Source organism: Nothoprocta perdicaria, unplaced genomic scaffold (assembly GCF_003342845.1).
Source record: "Nothoprocta perdicaria isolate Ctin4 unplaced genomic scaffold, notPer1 scaffold_64, whole genome shotgun sequence".
Taxonomy (NCBI): Eukaryota; Metazoa; Chordata; class Aves; order Tinamiformes; family Tinamidae; genus Nothoprocta; species Nothoprocta perdicaria.
This window is the reverse complement of record NW_020455910.1, coordinates 1,014,107-1,036,466: the sequence shown is the minus strand read 5'-3', so window position 1 is coordinate 1,036,466 and position 22,360 is coordinate 1,014,107. Positions and strand designations below refer to the sequence as shown.

The window sequence follows — 22,360 nt, the reverse complement described above, 5'->3', positions numbered from 1 at the left end:
ACTGGAAAGGGTGTGGGGAAAAATCCGAAGTGCTGGGACWCTTTACAACCACTCAATTTGTATGAGCAGTATTTTTAAAAGCAACTGTGGACCTGTATTTTATCAGTGTTTATAAGCAGCATTAACTACTGTTTTCCTTGGAATATTCACTACCTCTACCACTGAGGTGCTTAACTTCTGCTGAAGGGGACATGCATTCCTCCTCCCTTGTTCCGGATGCCCCTTCTAGCAGTAGCAGTTTTGATGACCTGGAGCAGTTCATGAAACTGCACTTGAGCTTCACATGACACCAGGGTCTTCTATTTTTTGTTTTTTTACATGTTGTTTTGAACTTGAGCTCTTTCACTCTAACTTAGCAAACTTGAATTTGTTGCTTCTATGAACAATGCATTGTGAACTAGCTGAAGTTGTTTCAGGCCTTCTGTACAGTTTGTAAAAATAAGGGGGTTTATTATAATATTTCATCTATTTCTAAGAGATACACTGTAAATGTTGTACAAAAACTTAAATGAATTTAAAAAATAAAAAGCATTGAAACATCTTTTTTCTACTTTTACCCATTTTATAAGTATTTTCCACCATTAACTTAAAAGTAAAGTTTTGCCATAGCTTGAAGAAACTTCTTTTTTCTCCTCTGGGCAGCAAGTTGCAGCACTTCCTCAGGGTTACTGGCGTTCAGCTCGGTCTGGCCAATAGCTTTAATCTGGAAGTGGGGGGAAAAAAGAGGTATGAGCATTAGCAGAAGACAATTAGTTAAGCTAACCCCCCTTACAAGGCCTGTCCACCACTAGTTCAAGCAGAAGTCATTTTTTCTCTGTGATATATTACTGTCCTACCCCTAAGCCCTCTCGCTGCTAGTTTTACTAGAAGGGGGATGCTGATGTAAAGTTATGCAGGAATATAACATGGGAAGTACTCTCTTTTGGAAGAGAGAGGCTTCAGGGAGGGAAAGAAACACTGCAGCACTCCCTGCTGCCTTCTGTTCTACTTACTGCTATTTGTCTCTTGTCCGTCTCGCCTCGTTTATGATGGAGATCTGAGGGAAAGTCAAGAAAATAGGTGCTGTTCTCTTCCTATGCACATCGAAGAGATCCTGCCCCATTTAGGAATAGTGTGYAGAAAGCCTTCCTCAAGCAAAGGAGGTGCCAGGGTAGGAAGTCTGACTTGAGCATGAAATGGAATTGATTTTCCCTACGCCGGCCTCCCCTACAACTGTTTCTTCAGTAATTGAAAGGATACATGTCAAATACTCCAAAATTGTGACATCCCAGATGTATTCGTAGTAAGAATCCATAGCATCATGACTGAAAGAGAAGACTGGTTAGACTATTAACATGTTTACATAAGCATTAAGTATATAATCTATACATAAGATGCAGATAATGTGCATGATAAATGTCCAGCTGTATAGAATATTTGTTGCAGTATTTACCTGTTCTGTTCCTGCAGTGCCTTAAATGCAGTTTTATAGTCCACTTCCCTGAGGAACTGGCATAAGATGGCCACCTGTAAGGAAAGACTCCAGCTGACTCCACAGCCTAGCTGCCCCCAAAGCTGAGTTTGCCAGAGAGCAGCAGGAGCTCCAGTCGCTAAACTGAGCAACTTTTAACACTCAAGCTTTGAGCACATACATAATTTGTTGTATAGTAACTGCAATAGCCCAAAAAAAGGGGCAAATTTTACTCCAATGTGAAGAGACTGCCCGTGCTTCCAAATTTCTCAGTATTTTTTTAGGCTCCGGCTGAATTTACGTGTTGCTCCTCTTAGGGAATAAAGAAGTTAGGAGGKGATTATCAAGCTGAATACAGCCAGATTCCCCAAAACACCCCATGGATGCTCCGGTCCCTCTCCTCTCTTAGGCTGTAGTTCTGTTGTTTGTAGAGAACAGAGCATAAAAACAAACTACTGCTATTTTTTTTAACAGTTGCAAACTTTTTTTTTTCTTTTAACCTTGTTAAATTAGTAAAACAGCAGCAACAATAACAAAAGAACACCTTCAGAGATTTTTTTTTTTTTTAGTTGCAGATTGGGTTTAAAAGATGTGATAGATTCTTAAGTCAAAAATATTTGAAGATAAATGTTCAATTTAACGCTGTGTTTCAGCTCTTACCTGAGTGTGACAGTTGAGTAAGGAGCAACACTTGATCATTCTCTTTATCACCTACAGAGCCGTAAAAGAAAAAAAAAAAAGCTTTTAAGATTGTTGTTAAGCTTTTAAGCTGTTACTGGAACATAAAAGAACAGCATTTTTTTTTAATTCCTTTTTTAAAGGGACTAAATAATTGCATCTATGTTCTCATAACTACTGAAAAAAACCAAACAAACAGTCTTTTAAAAAAAGAAAAAAAACTAGGGGGGGTGTTTTGCAGGGCTGAGAGGTGCTCTCAGGTTGGTGAGGAGCACTGTGGTCGCTGCCTCAGGTCAGGCCCCACCTTAGGCCAGGCTCTCCCGGGGCTGTCCCTGCCGCCTCAGGCCAGACKCTCCTCAGGGCACTCGGGACAGGCCTGGAGCGCTCCCTTTCCAGGGGGACACCAGCAGGTGAGAGGTAACAACGTGCCAGGGGCTGAAAATAACCTCCTTCCCTGGGTGTCAGCCCTTTCCTACAGCCTCCTGCGCCGCTGCCCACAGGGGACACCGGGGGCTCCTGCTGAGCAAGACAGGGCAGGACTGCTCCCTGCACCACTGCAGTTCCCTCCCCTCTGCAGCAGAAATGCTTCCAGAAGGCTCAAAAATGAAGCTGAAAGGAAGAACCTTTCAGAGGACACAGCTCTGTGGGTGCTCAGGCCCCTCCATTTATGTTTAAATTGCATTAGGCAGATGTCTCACCTGGTCTGTGTACACATCTGGCGGTACCATTTTATTAAAGAAATCTGAGCACACAGCTCCTGCCTGGAGGTAGTAGTACAGGGCTGCTGAATACTGGTTTGTCGCTGCAGTGGAGAAAAASAGAGCAGAGACTTGAGAATAAACACAGCAGTTAGTTCCAGGATTCAGGTTAATCGCTCGTAAAATTATTCAGATCACATCTGAATCATCTCTCTGTTGAAATTCTATTTGCAAAATGACTTGCATATTTTAAAAAGTCCTTTTTAAATGACTCCTACCACAGGAGATGGTAAGAGAGTCATACACAGCTAGACAATTGGGAAAATGAGCAACAGAGGTGAAGCTGTGACTTTTAAGAACTAGGTTAAAAGAAATCTTAGATGTTTTCCTGCCAAGATTTCATGAAGAAGTTGGAACACAAGTAGTGCTGTGAAAACTCTAAGGCCCAATGAACCTGCTAAAGCTGGAGCTCTGCTCGATGCCTTTGCACAGCTCCTGTTCGTCCTGGGGCTCTGAGGTGATGCGCTCAGAGAGCTCCACTTCAGAAAGGAGACACTCTAACTGCTCCGTCCTCTCCTTTTCAGCACCTCACACCGTGCCTTCCCTGCCTGCTAATAAGCAGAAGCAGAGAAACTGTCACTCAGGTTTGGTTTTGATTTGTGTTTTCAAGTAGGTTTAGTTAATTGTGGCTGAAGAACATCTATCACTACCAGCTAGCACCTCCCTTGKTATATTCTGGAATGAAAACAAGTCACAGATCAATGCTTGGGAATAAGAATACTGTTGTGCAACAACGGTGATCACTTTTTTAACTTCAGGCAGCTGTCAGGGGCTCTGCACAGTTTGAGCAGTCTGACTTAAAATACAGATCCACCATATGCTACAAGTGCTTAACTGGTGGCATGTTCTCTCCCGCATCCAAGTGGAGGRTCCTGGTCACCAGACTGTGCAGGCTCCTTCCCTGCTCCAAGAACCACGTTCTAAATGAATCTCTCCCTTTGAAGCCAGAATTTCCGCACTGCATCTCCCTGCWCAACACGGACAACCTCCCAGTCCCAGAGACACATTTGGAAATGTGCATCTCCTCCTCTGAGAGACTAGAGCGCCCACAGGATGGCTGAGAGACAGCACATACCCAGTTTATTCCTGGAAGGAACAATTTGGCTTGGATGCTACATTCCTCTAGCACGCTCTCAGCAGAGATGTTAAGCACAAGAAATTCCCATCTGCTTTTGAGTGCTGCAATGTCCGTATCCCTCTCTTTAGCACTGCAATGACTGTATCCCTCTCTTTAGTGGGAGGTAAACTCCGCAGGGAGTTCCACGCTCGCCTGGCTGGTGCCCAGCACCCCCACTCAGTATCTGTGGGGAGAGGCAGGTGCTGGAGAGCGCCCAGGGCAGTGCCCCGAGGCTGGGGCTAAGTGCAAGGGAGCCGGGCAAGAGCAGGGGCTGTGCAGGGCCTCCCTGGGCACCCCGAGCTCTGGGGCTGCGGCGCTCGCGCTGCCTTAGGCCGGGTGCTCCCAGCTGATGGGCCAGGACAAGCCCTGGGCAAGCGGCAGGTCGGGGCTCCGGGGCCTGGGAAAGCTCCTTGCCCCAGTCAGTACCAAACCAGCTCCTCACGCTCCCCCATTCACACTCCCAGGTACTTCCCTATATAAAATATAGCAGGTCCTCTGGATTCTGCTCCTACCTGCCCAGTGAAGCTGACCACCCCTTTTAAAAGCAAGCACAACCCCCACAGCTTTTCACTCACTTAGAAACTCCAATGCACATGTGTATTATGCACAATTCTTCCAGTCAGGGACCAACTGCTCCCATTAAAAAAAGTGAAGCTGATACGGACCCTCCTTGAAAGTTTCCCTTGCCCTAAAAGCAAGTCTGCAGGACCTSTCAGAAGCCCAGTCTCTGGGCATAAAACTCCTCCAGGGAAAATTCACTTACACTTCTACTACCTCCAAAGAAACCTTCTAAACTCCTATACCACTTGGGCTCCTTTGCATGATGGCACTTACAGGACACACGAGGGGTGTTAGGAGCATAAACAAATCCGAGAGAGAGACAAGGTGCCCCTGCAGAAATGCTAAAAGCAGATGCTTGTTTCACTCACCAAAATAAATGTCTGCCTGGATAATTAGCCAGAAGTGGTTGTTTGAGTTGATGGTCAGCGCGTAGCTGACTATCTCTTTTACTGTAATAGCCACAGCTTCAAAATCCACTGACTGAAGGCTAAAGGAGGGGAAAAAAAAGAGAAATAATTTCTAAATGAGTTTTTGAAACAGGAATTTGATTTTATACTTAAAAACCAATTTGCATTAAATATAACGCATAACTCTAGTAAAGGTTTAATGTTACATGTCTCCTGTTGAAATGTTTTAATATGGTCACATACAAGAGGAGAAATGTATCATTCTCAGACTTGGGCAAAGGCAGGATTTTTCTGTGGCAGCCGCCTTTAAAGGGTTTCTCTCAAGGGTATATGCTCTCAGTTTCAACAAGCAGGGACACACACAAGAAACTGAGACCATTTATTACAGCATCTGTGTGAATGGCCACAGACTGCCAGCTCGAGGCAGGAAACCTGTGTGACTAACATGGGAGGAAAGGCTGGCAGGAGCTTGGCACACTGTGTGGGCAGTCCCCACTTGAAATACACCGTCCTTCCCACCTGCTGAGAAGTTCTGGTAATAGATAGAGAACCAGCTTCTAGTTGTGCTCACAACAGGCAGGGMAGTCTAATCCAGCAACCATAAAACTATCGAAGCAGATCAATTAAGGCACATTAATGGTATTAAACTTTGCACTCACTCCCTATGCTCACAAGGACTTTGCACAGTCAGAGTCTAGGGCAGCAAGTTCTAGTCCCAGAGAGCCTGCCCCTAAGCTTAGCAAGTACAGAAATAATTACAAGTATTAATGCACACTCTGCTATCCAGCCAGGACAATTCAATACCTTATGCCACTTAATATTTTAATACTGAATAATATTTAATAACTTTTTTGAAGAGGTATATTTGAATAGCTGCTATATATTAGTTGATATAGTTATATAAAGCTCAATAAAGCACACAAACCCTTCCACTTCTTGCATCTGCATCTCCCTCAGAAAATCAAACTGGGAACAAAAGCTCATTCAATCAAACCCATCTGTCCCCAAAAGGAAAAYGTGCCTGCGAGTCAGTGACAACCAGGAAACACTCTGAGTAGCTGCAACCAAATCACCTGCATCAATAAGGATTTGTCAATACTGTGAGCTGGTTATTCTCTTACTTGGGGATGGATGAGGGCCAGATGGCAATGTGCTCTGCAGTGATATCGTTCACAATGTCTTCCTAAGAGAAGAAACACAGTAGAAGAAATTACCAAGGACCCACTCAACACCCTTAACCATTCCAAGCACGATGGTTACGGGACATACTTACCCGAACATTATGGAGCTTGACAAACAAGGACAGTATCGTAGTTAAAACCAATGGTTCCTGTAAGGGAAAATAAAAAAGTTTCACAAAATAATGTAAAACTTTACTTTCTTCCTTAAACTTTAAAACTACCTAAGATACTTAAAATACTATTTCCTTTCTAAATAGGGCATTCTTCTGCTAGAAAGCCTAGAAGATAACCACTGAGAAAATTTCTGTAAGAAATCCTTATTTCACAACTCCCTGAAAAACTGCCTAAGAAAAAAAGAAAAATAAACACATAAGCTTTGCACATCTTTATTTTCCTTCCATTGCTACCGCCTAACCTTAAACTTCTGCATGGTATATACTAAGCTATTCTATGCATTCACACACACACACACACACACACACACACTTTTTTCTCCTAAGTTCTGCCTCTTAGTTATGAACTTCCTCCCTCCACAAGGGATACCTTGCTGATGTTCAAAAACACAGCCCTTCATGATAACTGGAATAAAGTTTCCTTAATAAACTGTATTTTTAGCAAAATCTATGTTCTTGGTAATCCTAATATTAACAGATCTCCACTGCCAAATGAAGGATGATTTTAAATAAGCTTTTAAGCACTACTTTATCATGGGTAACAAATTCAAAAGTACTTCAGCCACACAAAACATTTAGATAGGTATTAGTTTTTTCTGCAATTTAACCGAAAAAGTCCAGAAGAAGAAATACACCAAAGGAGAGGTCTGGTTATGAGCATATTGTGAAGTTCACTGTAACTTACCCGCAGTTTTTTGATAAACGACAGCAATTCACTCCTAAATAAGAGACACACATACGTGGGTAAGTAACCAGCCACAGCAATGAATATGCACAGGCTTAACTCACTGGGAACCAGAGCAGGCAGCAAAGCACATTTTTCACCTGGCAAAGGTCCCTTTAGTACTAACTGTTTAACTTAACAACACAAAAGGGTAGGTAAATGAAAACACTCCAGCAAACCTGAAAGTGAATGAAAGCCAGTGCAGTGCCAGCCAMGCCTAAATGACAGGCACAGGTTTACAGAAGAGGGTGCACCAGAGTCATTTATAATGTACACGGAGTTCCTTGTGATGCCCAGCAGAGACTGTCACCACCAAACCACCCAGACAAGCACAGCTTGTTTGGAAAAGGCTTCACTAGTTCTTTGCCCTAGTAAGAACAGAGGCACTGCTTGCTGCTGTCTGAATCGAGGGTCGGAAGAGGTTCAGCATCCCAGGGTGAACCCAGACTGCTTCCCTCTTCTGGCAGCAGYGTAAAACTGACACACAAAGAAAGCCCCCACCTTCTCCCACGCACCCCACAGCAGGAGGGGCAAAGCAGCCTCCCTGCCAATACAGACCAACCAGACGAGCCCAGAGCAGCAGGGAACAGTGCACGGTCTCACAGGGCACCTATTCCTTGTGGGCATGGAAAGGGGTTGCACATACCTGTACATAATGCCTAGTGTGGACTCCCTGTGCTTTATCAGACTGACTCTGCCATCGTTCCCCCGTTTGTGCTGGTTGGACACGCTGCAGATCTGCACAACAACTTCCCAGAGATCYTTAGCTGTCCGTCGACTTTCTTTGGGACCTGGAAGCTCTTTGCACGTAGCTGCCAACAGCTGTCCCAGCTAGGCAATGCAAAAGAAGAAATACAGAAGCCAGAGCTAGTATTGACTAGAGCAAGGAATTATTGACACATGCTTTAAAACAGCTAAGCAAGCAGTTTTAAACATCAGAGTGACTGAATTTTGCAACAGTGACAGTGGGGGCTGGAAGGCAGAGGGCAAAATCACAGAGCACTCTTTTCTGTACTAGTTTTCTTAAGAATATTCAGACTCCATAAAACAAGCTTTATTCTACCTACCTATATTACATAAAACCTAGTTTTACACATAGTACATTCCTAGAGTACCCATATCTTTCATACAACAATTAATCTTAGCTAGAAGTAAAATTTCAGTTGCAAAGGCATCCTCTGGTATACAGAAAGAACAAAGAGCTCAAGACAGAAATTGTGCAGCAGCTTCACAGGAAAGCTCTGCATTCTGCTTCAGCCTGATCCCTGACTTGAAAGCAAAAACAGCATTGCTATAAAGTCATTTTGAAAGCAATTCGAAAGTATAATTTTCCCAGAAGCTAAACATGATTATTGGGTTGAACAGTGAAACTACTATAGTCTTCCAAATTATATAGTTGGAATGTAAATCTCAGCACAGAAGAAAGATGAATAGACATGAAGCCTGAGGTCTATGCACTTCTCTTACCTTCCACATCTAAGTTAACTACCATTTGAGAGGAGGCTAAGTTACTGAGGAGGGGGTTACAGTGTTTTGAATGGATTAGGGTTCACAATTTTTCTCACATTTATGCCCCACACTTATGCAGGTAACAAGCACCAAAATGCAGTTTGCTTCAACTGTTCTTGCAGCACAGGTGCCACCTTTTGTCAAGGGTCAAACACACTGAGTGCCTAGCCCTGCAATGTCCTTTGTTTACCAGACTAWCTTCACTCATCACCACAAAAAAAACATGACAGTGAGCGACAGAAGTACATGCCCTAGAAAGCACAAATGCCAGTCAGTAACAATCCAACTGCTAAGGCTTTAAGACTGAACACCCGTTACCTTCACGTAAGGGTTGGTCTGAACCAGAGGCAGCGGAACTTGCATTGTCAGGTACTCATTTTCACGCCAGTTCAACAAGAAGGCAACACATTCTTCAGCTATAACTTGTCGAAGAGGAATATCTGGAAGAAAAGGGKTTTTTTTTTAACTTGTGAAAAACAGAATGGTATGAAAACAAGCAGATTCCCTCTCATTAGTCATTTCTACTCCATATCTCCTACTGTGGAAAAATATGGTGCTTAGTCCTCTGAAAAAGCTTCACTTTTGTAAATTATGAGGAACAGCAGCTTCTTGCAACTGCAACAGTATAACATTACTCCTGCAGTGCAAAACTAGGTGGACTTCATTAGCAACGAGCAAAAGGTAAAATGCGAAAGGAAAAAATTCAGACAAAATGCAGACACCTTTTCTACTCAAGTCGTTTGAGTGTGGCACTCAGACTGGTTAGAAATATGTGGTATCGTGATGTTGCTCTTGTCATTATAAGATTCTAAAAACTCCCAAAGCACTGTCATAAACTTCACTATTTTGTTTCCAGTAGCAGATTCGGAATATAGAGCGATTGCTGTCTCATTACTTCTGAGCTTTGTGCTTTACGCTGTCTCACAAGGACAGCACGTGTCCTTACCAGGTACTCTCATTTCCAAGTAGCCTCGGACTCTGCTTATAAGGTCGGAAGGAGGACGTTCTCCAGAAACACCAGCTCCAGCTTCGTGAGTGTAAATGTCCAAAAGCAGCATTTCGTTCAGCATCACTTGACGCAGTTTGGGAGAAAACTCTGTCACAAGCTCCAAGCAAGCAGCAAAAAGCTGCTTTGCGTGGACAAAATCCTGCCATAAAGACGACAGGTAAAACATGCACTAAAGGTTCATAATGGTTTCAAAAGGAAAAAGAAAACTAGATTTGAAATGTTGTACAGTGCTATCCCAGTTGGACCCACCTTGGCACCAGCATGGCTGGTCCCACCTAAGATCCCACTCACATCTTTTGTATTTTGGACTCCTTTGGACTTAACAGTGAGGTTAAACATTCCCCCATTCCAGATTTTTCAAACAAAATAAAACACTTAAGAAAAGTGTATGCCTTCAGTAACTAAATGTGTATTATGGAGACAGTTTAGTTTTACCCTATAGTTGACTAGTCTGTAGTTTGCTAAACTATACTTCAAGGCAAATTAAACAGTATTCCAATAAATTCCATACGGGAAACACCTATCCAAAAGAGTAACAAACTATATCAGTGTCTCAAATCACAGCTAGGGTCAGATACAACATGATTTATTCCATCCTAATCAAACCTCACATAAATAAATTTATACCCAAGTTCAACTCACTGCCAAGCCATTATCCACATTTTACTAATGAAACTTTGTGAGACAGAAACACTAACCTGTTATTACATTACATCACATTATTAACATGTTACTGTATTACCTAGTTACTAAGTTATTATTCTACACCTGCCAACTCTGTGATTCCAAACTTGGTGTTGTTATACCTCTAAAGTTCAGACACACTGGCAGGTTCAGAGGGTTTGCTCACCTTAATAGTGCTGCAGTGCAATCCCTTTGCCATGAGGATGTAGACCAAATCCCTAGTCAGATTATCTTTAATTCCCAGAATAACATTGCCATAAACATTTGGTACTTCCCACTGAAAGAAAAATACATAAAATGAAGAGTAAGTCGTTTGGGAATTCACATAACATGCATGGATTAGATGTATAAGTTATTTCAAAAATGTCTGTCTACTCTAATTGATTCATACTTTGAACATGTAATAATTGGAAAATACATCCTTACTCCACAAAACCAACAACAAAAACTCCACACTGTTCTCCACTTCTCTTGCCAGCTACTAACAACAGAAATTTAAAGGATTATGCCGAGTAGGACATTTAAAGGAACAGCTACAAAATGTAYTTTCTGAGAAGTAAAGCTTGTGTAATAGCCATTAATTTCTTCAAAAAATTACATATTTTGTTATAACACCTTTCATGTGGAAAGTGGGTTTAGATAAGTATCCTCATTTGGTGGAAAAAAAAAAGTCAAGTTGGTTAAAAAAAAGAAAAAGAAAAAACAACACTGAAAATCTGTGGAAAAAAAATATTAATCACAGTGTGACACCCACCAGTCCTCAAAATACTCTATCTCATGACCATACCAAATAAGCTACCTTATTTGAAATTGTCCAGAACTGGCGTTCTGAAGTCATTCCATGCAACTCAATTAAGATCTGGCGAATCCTCCAAGGATCTACTGACAATATGAGCTGATGTTCAAGCTGGCCAATGTTGACAGTTGCTGAAGCTAGGAGAAAAACASAGACTTCTGGGACACTCCTTAACATTTTAAACATAAGGCACTAAAATGGCAAACACACTGATGCTTTTATAGGACGTATACATCATTTTGCAGCCCTCCAGAAACATCTCATGGCAGCTTCTCAGCTCCCGGTTCCTGAGAACTGCTTCCTCTCAGAGCAGCAGCCCTGAGTGTTCCCTTATCCTTGCTACAGAAAGTGTTCAAAATTAGCACCAAAAAGTCCCTCTGTACCATCTTATGAAAAAATATGCATTTTTCACAACTGCCTTAGGACAATGCAAGTCTGCATTACGGCCAAAAGGGTTTGTTCTTCCCARGTCCACCCACCAGCTTGCACCTCTTCTCTTAGGCTAGCCTGGACTCCTGTGTGGCTTCACAGCAAGCCAATATATCCACAAAATAAACTGCCTGGCAAACCTGAGTTTCTCTTTAGCAGGTTTTAACCCCCACCCAGATGCTGTACCCAGTCCAGCTCACTGCAAAGCCACAGCTGCACTGGGGCTGCTGTGAGAGCAGAGGAAGGAGAGCCTGTCTGGGAAGAGCAGCCAGAGCCGGATGCAGTTCAGAACGGGTGCCACAGCTCTCCTTCACTCAGGCAGCTGGCACACACTCATCTCAACATCCTCACTACACTCAGCTGAAATACCAGCAACATTCTGAAGGAAAATTACYTTCTTAAAGAAGTATGATATTTGCTGACTCAGTAGAGGATGTGCTCKCGCTAAATCTCTTCTGAAAACGTATCTGCACCTAGTCACTTCAGGCATGAAAATAAACACTCTCTACATATAACATAATGGAAATGGTGTAAAAATTACCTGGTATTTCATAAAAAGAAGTCACAGGTTTTGTACACAGGTTGATTCGAGGAGATCTCTTCCGCATTTGATCAATGAGCAGCTTCCGTTCATCATCTTTCAATAGTTTTATGAACAGCTCATGAGATGAAATCATGAAGACAAGCTGAAGATCTTCCAAACCCAAGCACAAGTTTCTGAAAAAGATAACACATTAGGAAGGTGAAACAAAACAAAAATATAGTCCATACTCTGCTATCAGTATTACCAAGTCCTACAAGTCATAAAGCAACTGGGCATAATCCCAAAGATGGAAATAACAGAGCACCAAAAGCAATTTAGGGAGATGCACAAAAGACAGGGCTTTCTCAGAGACGCTACACAAGAAAGGTTAAAGAGAAAAAAGAAAAAAAGGCAACTTTTTGATTCGATTTTTTCAGCCCAGGTACTCAAAACACTTACAATGTCGTACTACATTGTTTATGAACTATTAATTAATGATACCTTACTACCAGTACGTACTTGAGAAATGCTGCCATTTTTCTTTTCAAAGATTCCGAAGCGCTTTCTAAGTTTATCGACCTTGAACAAACCTGGCAAAAGAAAGCAGTTAGAAAAAGCCCTTAAAAAATYTAAAAACATTTAGTTACAGACAACATTATTCTCCAGTTTTCTGACTCACAGTTAGTATCATGTAGTAACCCCCTCTTCTCAAGGGGGTAACAAAGTTATTTGACAAACACTGTAGCCATCACAGATGGATCAGAGTTTCTTTAACCATGTAGGAGAGACTGTTTCAAAAGACTAATCTTCCCTTACACACTCTCCACATTCCTTTTTCATATCCAATAAATTGTCTCTTGACAGACAAGCAGACAAGTTCAAGACCTAATGTGAGCAGTGAGTCTGAAATACAGGACACTTTTCACAGCTGATTCTTGACACATTCTTAAATGGGACAGCTGCAGYTGACAGGCAAAGGAAAAGACTCAAATGAGGCAAAAGATGAAAATAACAGCACAATAGCAGCAAAAAGTTTAGCTTGGGCAATATAATTTCCTAAAGCTGCTCCTCTCAGTGAAGCTTAAGTCAGGATCAGGACCACTGTGTGACACATCAGCTTTTACAATAGAGCTGGTAGGAGAAACCGGTCCTCTGGGACAGATTTCTTTTCTTTTCTTTTCTCCTCTCTTCTCCTCTCTTCTCCTCTCTCTCCTCTCTTCTCCTCTCTATCTTGCAGAATTGGTTCCTTGAAAACATTCAATAGTATCTATATATAGTGAAATCAAGAATATCAGCAATTTCAAAACCTATTACTGAAGCAATAGGTTCCTCCTCAACAGGAAAGGGAACTATTAATAGAGATGCAAGACTGATCTCATAGCGTATCTGTATTAACTATGATTCTATGATTCTAAATCAAGAATATCAGCAATTTCAAAACCTATTACTGAAGCAATAGGTTCCTCCTCAACAGGAAAGGGAACTATTAATAGAGATGCAAGACTGATCTCATAGCGTATCTGTATTAAGTGCAAGAAAAGTATTTGAGTAACAGCCTTATGAATGATTTTTTCTCTGCTTTAGAAGAGAGCATTACCTGCAAGAACAGCGTAGCTAAATGTACGTACGTGGGAGCAGGGGGGAATCCCACTGAAAACTGTGTCCCTCTTGGCCAGCAATTTCTTACCTCAAGGAGGAAATCGATTTTCTCTTTGGTGGGCTTCAGAAACATCTGGCAGAAGTGGATGTCAACCATTTGCCCCTGCATCACATCGCAGACCGTGTTGCACACACAGACTTTGAAACAGATTTCATCCAGAGCTTCATTCCTGCCCAAATACGAAACACAACATCACAGAACCTCTGACAGACACAGCTGGTGCCAAGACAAAGCGCCATGTGCCAGATCCCCAGACATATTTTGGGCTATAGGTATCTGTCCAAGACCACAATGTGAAAAAAAAACAAACTTAGGATCTACCTAATTTTACCTAGGACCTCACTTTTTGGCTGAAAATTCCCTTCCTGACCACAGCTAATGAGAATTGCTTTTCACYATCATTATAAAGTTCATGAAATAATGTCTCACCCTTCTTGAGCTTTTTGGAAGAGTTCTCTTAGCACCGATTGCCTGAACTGAATAGGTAAACTGAGGGTTAGATTATCTTCAAGGAATATCTTCACTAACTCCTACAACACAAACACAGGTGGAATATTCAGTGGGTAATTCAAAAGGTGCAGATAAAAGCATTTGTCGCAGGTAAAAATCACAAAACTGAGAGACGCAGCTTGCATCAGTATATAATCTTGCAAAGGCATTACAAACAACTACTTTATATAACTTTATGACAATATTATAACAACTTCAGAAATCACAGTACCAGAAGAAGTACTTTTGCTAGCACCAGGGAATGAGCCTTAGAGAATATAAACTGGCCTGCACATCTCAGCAGCACCATCCCCYGAAATGCAGAGAATTACAGCTTATCTCAAACCTTCATACACCAATTAGGAAAAACTACTTGAAATTCAAACTATTTTGCTCTACTTCTACTATATTCAAGAATATAATGTAACTAACACAGACAAGACTTTCCAAATGGGTATAAAAATGTAAACAAACACTTAAATATCATTTAAATCCACATCAGATCAGATCAATACTTGAAAATAAGCTTATTTATTGAAAGCAGGCTACCTGATAGTTGCCAGATTTCATGCAGTTATGAATTTGACTGTAAGGAGAAGCCTGTTGGGATGAGTCATCAGAAGACGAGGTAAGAACCTCACAGGCCTGACAGTAGCCAGCCAGCCGCTTTTCGTCGATGCTGCAATGAAGGAACGAGGAACCATTCTGAAAAGGAGGGTCAAGCAATCCTTAGTGGCTGAGATGTTATAAAACATAAGCTTATTTCTAAGACACAAACAAAACCCCACAACTTGTCCAAGTAGCACGAAGCACCTGTTTTGTGTGCTCAGGTATCTTTAAAAAGCAGGCTTTTTAYACATGCTTTTTGGAGTTTAGACCATGCTGTGTCTGTTTAAATAAAGACCCAAGTCTTGCAACTTTATGAAAGAGAATGAAAGAAGATGCACATTTTAATAGTAAGTACAAACACACTACTGTTTTAAAGTCAGTACAGAAAATATTATGTGCACGGAAGAACTACTCGTATAGCATTTCCTATTCTTGTCCATATTCCTCATAAAGGTAACATCATAAAGAACTACAAAGAACATGCTCTTCAGTGAGGCTGCTACTAACAGTGCAGAGGCTATTTCTGCATTTCTTGTACCAATGCAATTTCCATAGCTGTATGTTCATCAGTGAATGCAGAACAAAGCAGCAATTCATTGCAACTGATKAAGAGAAGTGTAATTTTAAACAGGCACAACACTACACAGAATGTAACAAAACTTGCTGCCCAAATACCATGAACTCATTTTAAAAGACACCCATAACATAAAAGTTCTCATGTTACTAAAGAAATAAACATTTTTTAAAACAAATCCATTTTTTTAAAAGCTGAATATATAATAAAACACTCAGTACCTTTGCAATCAACTCCTTCGTTCTGAAAAACTTTTCTTTAGCATTTTCATTAACAGCTGGATTTGTAGAACCTTGTTGAAAGTAGATTGCACCCAAATCATAGCAAACCTGCAAGTGTCATTCATATACGACATAATATCTTTAAATTTATGTAATAACAGGCTTAGCACAACATTAAGCATTTTGGCTCAACCTTTACACATACTTCAAATTATTGCAAGTTTTATCCAGTATGCTGAGATATACTACATATTCCTCACATACTTCCGCACATTCTTTTCTTTTCAACTACAACTAGTAATTTTGCATGGGCACATACTATGACTTGCAGGAAATCCTACMAACAGTGCAATAATCAGCCCTTGCCATAGAGTGGTTTACTGCAAAGGGGCAGAAAAGTGAGGCACTATGAGAGGGAACAAAAAAAGTGTGAGCAACAGTATTTGCAACGTTGAAACAAGTTTTAATATTTAAAGCGAAGTCAAAAACAACCTTACTATATTAMATACAGGTCACAAAAAACAACAGATTAATACGGTAGTTTATCTCAAAAYATTACTTGTTGTCTAAAGAAACAAATAAGCAAAAAGCTTTAGTTTAGAAGGTGAAGTACCTGGCACTCTATCTCCTCTGCGCTGATTTTCAGTCCAGCTGTGGAGCTCTCTGTTTCTCCATTCACCATACCGGGCTCCATGGCTAACAAATCCAGAGTTCTTATAGTGTGGACATAAAGATCTTTGTTTAATTTAAGTGCTCCTTCCAGCACCAGGATGGAATCAGCAGCCTGCTCTTTCAACTAYAATAGTTCAAATGCATTAAAAAATTAATCTGTTGGTTTCTAGTTTAGCTTTGGGTTTAAATTTACACTAAAAACATCACAGTAAAGTAAAAGGATGGTAAGAATGTCCTGAACTGTGAAGCACCCATCTTAGTACTTTGTAGAATCTGCTCCTGTATTTCTTGTACAATAAAGAAACTGGCAAGTCCCAGCTCAGTTTCAGCTACACASAGAAATGGGATTAGGTCCTTACTTGCCATGAAGAGCTCTCTAACTTCTGAATTTCAGCCAAATGAGACAGACAGGTTTTTTTCAGTTCCCTCTACCCTTTGCTGTCGGTTTGCTGAGCATTAGCAAGTTCTGCAACAGTTTGGGAATAAATCCTAAACTACAGTTTCACAGTGGAAATTAAACCTACTTCTGTTTGAATTAAAAGATTCGTATCAAAATTTTCTCCCAACTTCTGACRAAGCCATAAAACAGTTACACACCAACTGATGCTAAGAAGCTCCAGAGCTGGAGATCGAGCCAGGCTACTTACGGAAGCTTCTCTCAAAAAGAAACCCTTATGGCACAACTAACATACCATTGACAGCTACAAACATAAAACATCCAGCTGCTAAATCCTTTAACAAAAGGATTGTGTAGGTGCTTGCTCTCTTCACATGGCTTCAAGTACAGGCTGATAAAAGAACATTTTGATCACAGACAACAAGCAAAGCAGCGATAGCGCTGTCCAACATAAACACACTGCAATAGCAGCAGATACACTGGTCAACAAATCTGCTAGCTACAATTCATAAAAGACTGAGAGGTGTATACACAAATACGAGATGTATATAACAGTACCGTGCTGCTACTGGTGACTCCCTGGGCTTTCATATTTATATTTGAAATTCAAGAAAAGGTAAAGCAAAAATCTCACCACTTTCAAAATGTTTTCAGTTAGCTCCTTCTCCTGCTGCATCTGATTCATTCTGCCAAAATACATTAGTAGAAGAGAGTGAGATCTTAGTTATAAAGCAAAGTTGCATATTATTTCATTTTACATTCTAGAGCATGACTAATTCTCAAATAAGTTTCATATAACTATATTTTTAACAGCACTTATGCAGGACCACAGAATGTTCTTATCTACCTTTATGTAAATTACAGAATTACAATGGAAAGAGTTTAGGACTATGAAAGTGGTTTAATAAAAATGGAATTTTCAAAGTTTCCAATGTCTTTTATTTTTTAAATTATTAAATCAAACTTGGCATGGCAAAATGTTAATATTAACAAAACTATGAGGAAGAAATGAGTTTTCAAAGGCTCATTCTTCCGAAGCTTGCCCACAACAAACTTCACGAGCATTTGTCAGGTGAGGGTTCAGGGGAGAATGAGAAGTACTTAACTTGTTTCCTCTCAAAAAATCTACCTATCCAGGATCAGACTCAGATACAGAGGAGACAATACAAGATTACTATTACTGCATTGAATACTATTACTATAATAATATTTTAATATTATTTATTTTATACATAAATATATAACAATTATGTATTAGTTATAATGATGTATTAGTTATATATATAATTTAATCATAATATTAGGGAAAATATTATTAGTATAAGTATTTTTAATCAACATAATAAGCTCTTTCAGTTACACGTTCTATTCCTCTAATGCTAGAGTGTACTCAGTATTCATGCTCATTTCTAAAGTTGACAGCACCTTGGTGATACTTTCCAAATAGATAATATAATGTAAAAACCAGCATAGGTTGCAACCACAGCCACCCAACTGCCTTGGATCTATCCTACGGCTTGGATCTTGACCTTATACTAAAAGTGACTGTCTAACAAAACAGATGAAGATGATATTTCTCAGGTTATCAGATCTATAACTTGGGGAACTGCTGTAAAGCAATTAGGCAAACTGCTGAGATAAAATTATGCCAGGATGCAAGAAATACCCCTCTGAAATTAGACTAGAGGATAAGTATCTCCCCAGGAGAGAAAGACATCTCCTTTTCTTTCAAGATTGTTCTTGACTGTGAAGTGATAGAGATAACACATTAAACAAGCGGAAGCATATAAACATATAGTTATGTACCAAATATATCTGACAGAAAAATAAGAATATACTTAAAATAAATGCAAGCTTTCCGTGTTAGAATAAGTCAGTTTAAGCAATCATAGCATATAAAAATGTTTTAATGCAAGTACCAATGTGGTTTCTGATTACAAAACAGATGTGAAATCCAAATTTACTTCTAACTTACACATTTAACTGAGGTGGTCCAGGTTTCGCTTGCTTTACWGGAAAACTACTTTGAACGATGGTCCTTATAGCCCTACAAAGGGGAGAAAATTAAGTGAAGAGTGGTATTAGCCTCTGAGGTGTAATAAGCAGCTCACATACCTCTTAAAAATAACAATTTACGATATCAGACACCATACTCAATTTGAATAACTATTAGACATGCTTTTGAATGGAACGTACCAAAAAGTTATGCCTCTAAAAAGTTGTAAGATAGCAAAATTTTTATTTTTGCAAAAGTCGCACTTCAAAGCACTACCTTGAATATTCTGTTAAAAAACAGAAAGAGTTTTAGAATTTTCTTTGGACTCTTTCACTTATCTACAGATAACAACTTGTTATTACTAAACACAGACTGAAATTCTTTCTCTAGGTAAAAGTGCATGAAAGGAAGAAAATACAAGGTAGTAGTAGGATAATGTTAGTATTACTGCCTTAAGGTTTCTTACCATCTGTTGTAGAGCAGTATGGCCATGGCAGTGGTAGGTGGTAAGCTGGCCAGGTCCACATCCACATGTTTGGTTCCCGGGGGCACTTTGCTGATACACAGAAGCTCATTCAGCAGCATGTTCAATACAGGAACAGATAAGCTATTAATAAATAAATAAATAAATAAATAAATAAATAATCTTGAGCTCAGATTTTTTGATAAGTTTAACAAGTTAAGAGACAAGAAGTAGTTCTCATTTAGAAACAAGCTTAGAGTTCATAAGCTGAAAGAACTAGAACTCTTACTACTGAGATGTGCTGAATTAGCAACTGGAAGCAGTTCAGGCTGCTTTGCTCTCTCTCAGAAAGAAAAAAGAGGGACAAAACAATCTTACAGAATCCCCAAATTAGTCCAGTATTATCATGCAGTAGGACTGATTARTAAGTCAGGATTATATTTGCATTTCAAGAAGTCAATATGTTAATTGACATAAAATACGTCAAGTACAGATATGAATATCTGCAAAAACGGAAGCAGTCCTAAGCACTCACATAATCCTGTACAGTAACTTTCCAATCTATAAAAATACTCTTTGCATATAAAATACMTGTGTCCATACAATATTTTCAGGCTCAACCACAGTAAGAGCTCACTTGCCTAGGTGCTTTGACCATCAGTAATTCAGCCTCAGAATACTTTAATAAGGTAAATAAATGGGACATGGTAATTTTGTCTCTTGTGTTACTCTAGGAAAAAAAGGAAAAAGAACTTGGKAGGCAAAACAGCCAAAGAGATCTCGTTCCAAATCCTTTTGCTGTTTACAACAGCACACTGGAGGAAAAAAAATATATATAYAGTGTTCATTTAATAATAAGAATACAAATAGAAAAGCATCCAGGAAGAGATAAACCCTACCAGTAATTGGATGGACTAAAGTGAATAAAGTTTTTCGAAACATTTACCAAGTTCAGAAATTTCTATATAACAGTATAAAGAACATAAAATTTTCAGACTGACTGAAGACACTAAYAGATATCTAAGTATTTGTTTTTAATCACAAACAATCAATGCAATTTTTATGGAGCTTAAAGACCTCTTCTTTCAAGAAGCCAGCAGCCCTGTGTCTGACAACTGCAATACGGAAGRAAAAGGTGGAGGAGAACAGATCTTACCCCATTAGGTTTTTATGCTGCTGAAGGGCAGTTCCCCAAAACGCTCAGCGCTGCCCCAATAAAGAAGCTCCTGGCTCTCCTACTTCTGCTTTCAGTGCGCCTGCCTAACTCCTGGCAAGGTCATTCAGTAAAGTTTCCTGAGCTCAGAGATCTGCCTCACAGCTACATGGAGGGGCTCCTCCCATTGTCAACAGAACCGAAACAGCAGCAAACTCTGGTAAAGGATTAAAAATAGCATGTTAGGATGGGGAAACTTAGGCTGGCTTTGCAACAGAAGGAAAAACAAACCTAAACTTCATCCTTAGCCAGGTTTAGGCACACACATATCACCATGCCTAATTCCCACTATTTTTCCTCTTTAACTTATTAACAGTATTGATTTATTCACAATGGTGCTTTGGGGAATCTTCTGTCAAAGCTTTGCTAACCTACAGAAAAGAYTGAACTTGATTCCAATTGTCAGAGCCAGGTCAAAAGATGGAAAGATACTGACAGACTAGGGAGCCGAGTGATTCCCTGCTTGTTAAAATACAGAACTCGCAGCACTTCTCAGTCTGACAGCTTCAGCACGACACACGCAGCCCCTACCTCTTCTCCAACACATCCAAATCCCACTTGAGGTGGGCAGCCACTTTGAGAGCGAGGAGTTTCAGGATGCGGTTCCTTTTGTTATCGGGCGGCGGCTGGACCTGGTTCTGCTCGTTCASGGATGGCTTGGAAGCCTGTTCCAAGAACTGCACGATCAGCTGCACGGGCGGGGGGTCTGCGGAAAACACAGGCACTCCTCAGACCTCAGCAAAGCCCAGGACTCCCTTCTCACTGCGCTGTGCCCACAGACAGCGAACTCATCTCCCCAGCTTTGATTACACTGAATTCGGCCAGGCTCCCCACATGTCTCCATTTCATCTTCACATTCACTCAACCACAGTAATTCATACTTTATTTTCACTGCTTTGTATTAACCAATTTCAAAATTTCAGAGCTTACATCTAAAGGAAATGAGTTACTGTCATGACAACTTATCATTGAACTGATAAGTTGTCTGATGTAAAAAATACATAGCTGTTTATAAATCTTTCCTATATTTATGAGCAACTGCTGGAATTTCTGAACATGCTTTGGAAAAAAAAAAAGGCGTTTGAAAAAAGTGAAAAAAATGAAAAAAAATCTTTCTTATAGGAACAGTCTGTCCTGCATCTTAGGGCTGTTTTGAAGAACTGAAGATAAATCAAAATGATTAATGTCCGAATTTGGTGAACTAATATTAACCAATATTTTTAACTGGAAAGTAGCAGYGTAAGAACTAAGGACGCTGACTTAGGCCGTGCTTAGATGTTGCAAAAGCAACACTGCCCAGGCTTGTTCCAGGGACTAGTACAACACAATTCCCAGCACCCTGCTACAGTCTCCGACAGACTGGACGGCTAAAGCACGGCGAGTTTCCCGCGGGGGGGGGGGTCTCATTCCCTTCCCACCGGGGTGGCTGCTCGCTCCGGCCCCAGGCCGGGCGCCCTGCAGCGCCGCGAGCCGCCAGGCCGGGCGGCGCGGCCCACACAGCCCTCGCGGCGGGGCCGCGGAGCAGGCAGGCGAGGCCGGCTCTCCTGCGCCCGCCCGCGGGCCGCGCTCGCTCCAAACGCCCCCGGCCGCGCGCAGCGGCCCCGCGAGGGCCTCGCCGGTTCGGCACAACGCGCCGGGCCGGGAGGGAAGGGCCGCCCGCGGGCCGCACGCACCGGGGGAGGGCTTGCGCAGGTGCTGCTCCAGCAGCGCCTCCTCCAGCAGGAACTCGAACCAGGAGGTCTGCGGCGGCGTGCAGGGCCGGCTCGACGTGGCGGCCTCGCGGTCCGCCGCCTCGGCGCTCATGGCTGCGGCGGGATGGGGCCGCGCGCGGCCCGCGCCCCGGCCCGGCCCGCCGAGGCGGCAAGATGGCGGCCGCGCCGCAACGGAGGGGGCGGGGCCGCGGCCGGGGGAGGCCCCGCCCCTCCCCGCGGGGAGGCGGGAACATGGCGGCCCCATAGGGAAAGAAGAGGGAAGAGGAAGGGGGAAAGGGTTTTCCTCGAGCATGGGGCATTTACCTAGGAAAGGGTGTGCTCCCGGCCCTTTGTGCCGAGGGAACTAGAGGGTAAG

The 22,360-nt window shown here is 41.4% G+C and overlaps 1 protein-coding gene across 1 annotated transcript; it reads right to left on the bottom strand.

The window, feature by feature from the left end:
• Positions 1–536: 536 nt before the first annotated feature.
• INTS8 (integrator complex subunit 8) lies at positions 537–22,096 on the bottom strand. Its single transcript, XM_026050052.1, has 27 exons — positions 21,967–22,096; positions 20,825–20,999; positions 19,084–19,224; positions 18,597–18,668; positions 17,256–17,307; positions 16,166–16,348; positions 15,553–15,660; positions 14,698–14,853; positions 14,089–14,189; positions 13,687–13,828; positions 12,519–12,589; positions 12,018–12,193; positions 11,051–11,184; positions 10,418–10,528; positions 9,505–9,706; positions 8,877–8,998; positions 7,696–7,880; positions 7,011–7,044; positions 6,245–6,301; positions 6,093–6,154; positions 4,933–5,051; positions 2,827–2,930; positions 2,111–2,161; positions 1,433–1,506; positions 1,240–1,304; positions 993–1,036; positions 537–703 (listed from the first exon to the last, which is right to left on the bottom strand). Exons 1-27 carry the CDS (start codon positions 22,094–22,096, stop codon positions 587–589), a joined length of 2,988 nt encoding a protein of 995 aa, XP_025905837.1. The 3' UTR covers positions 537–586.
• Positions 22,097–22,360: the final 264 nt, after the last annotated feature.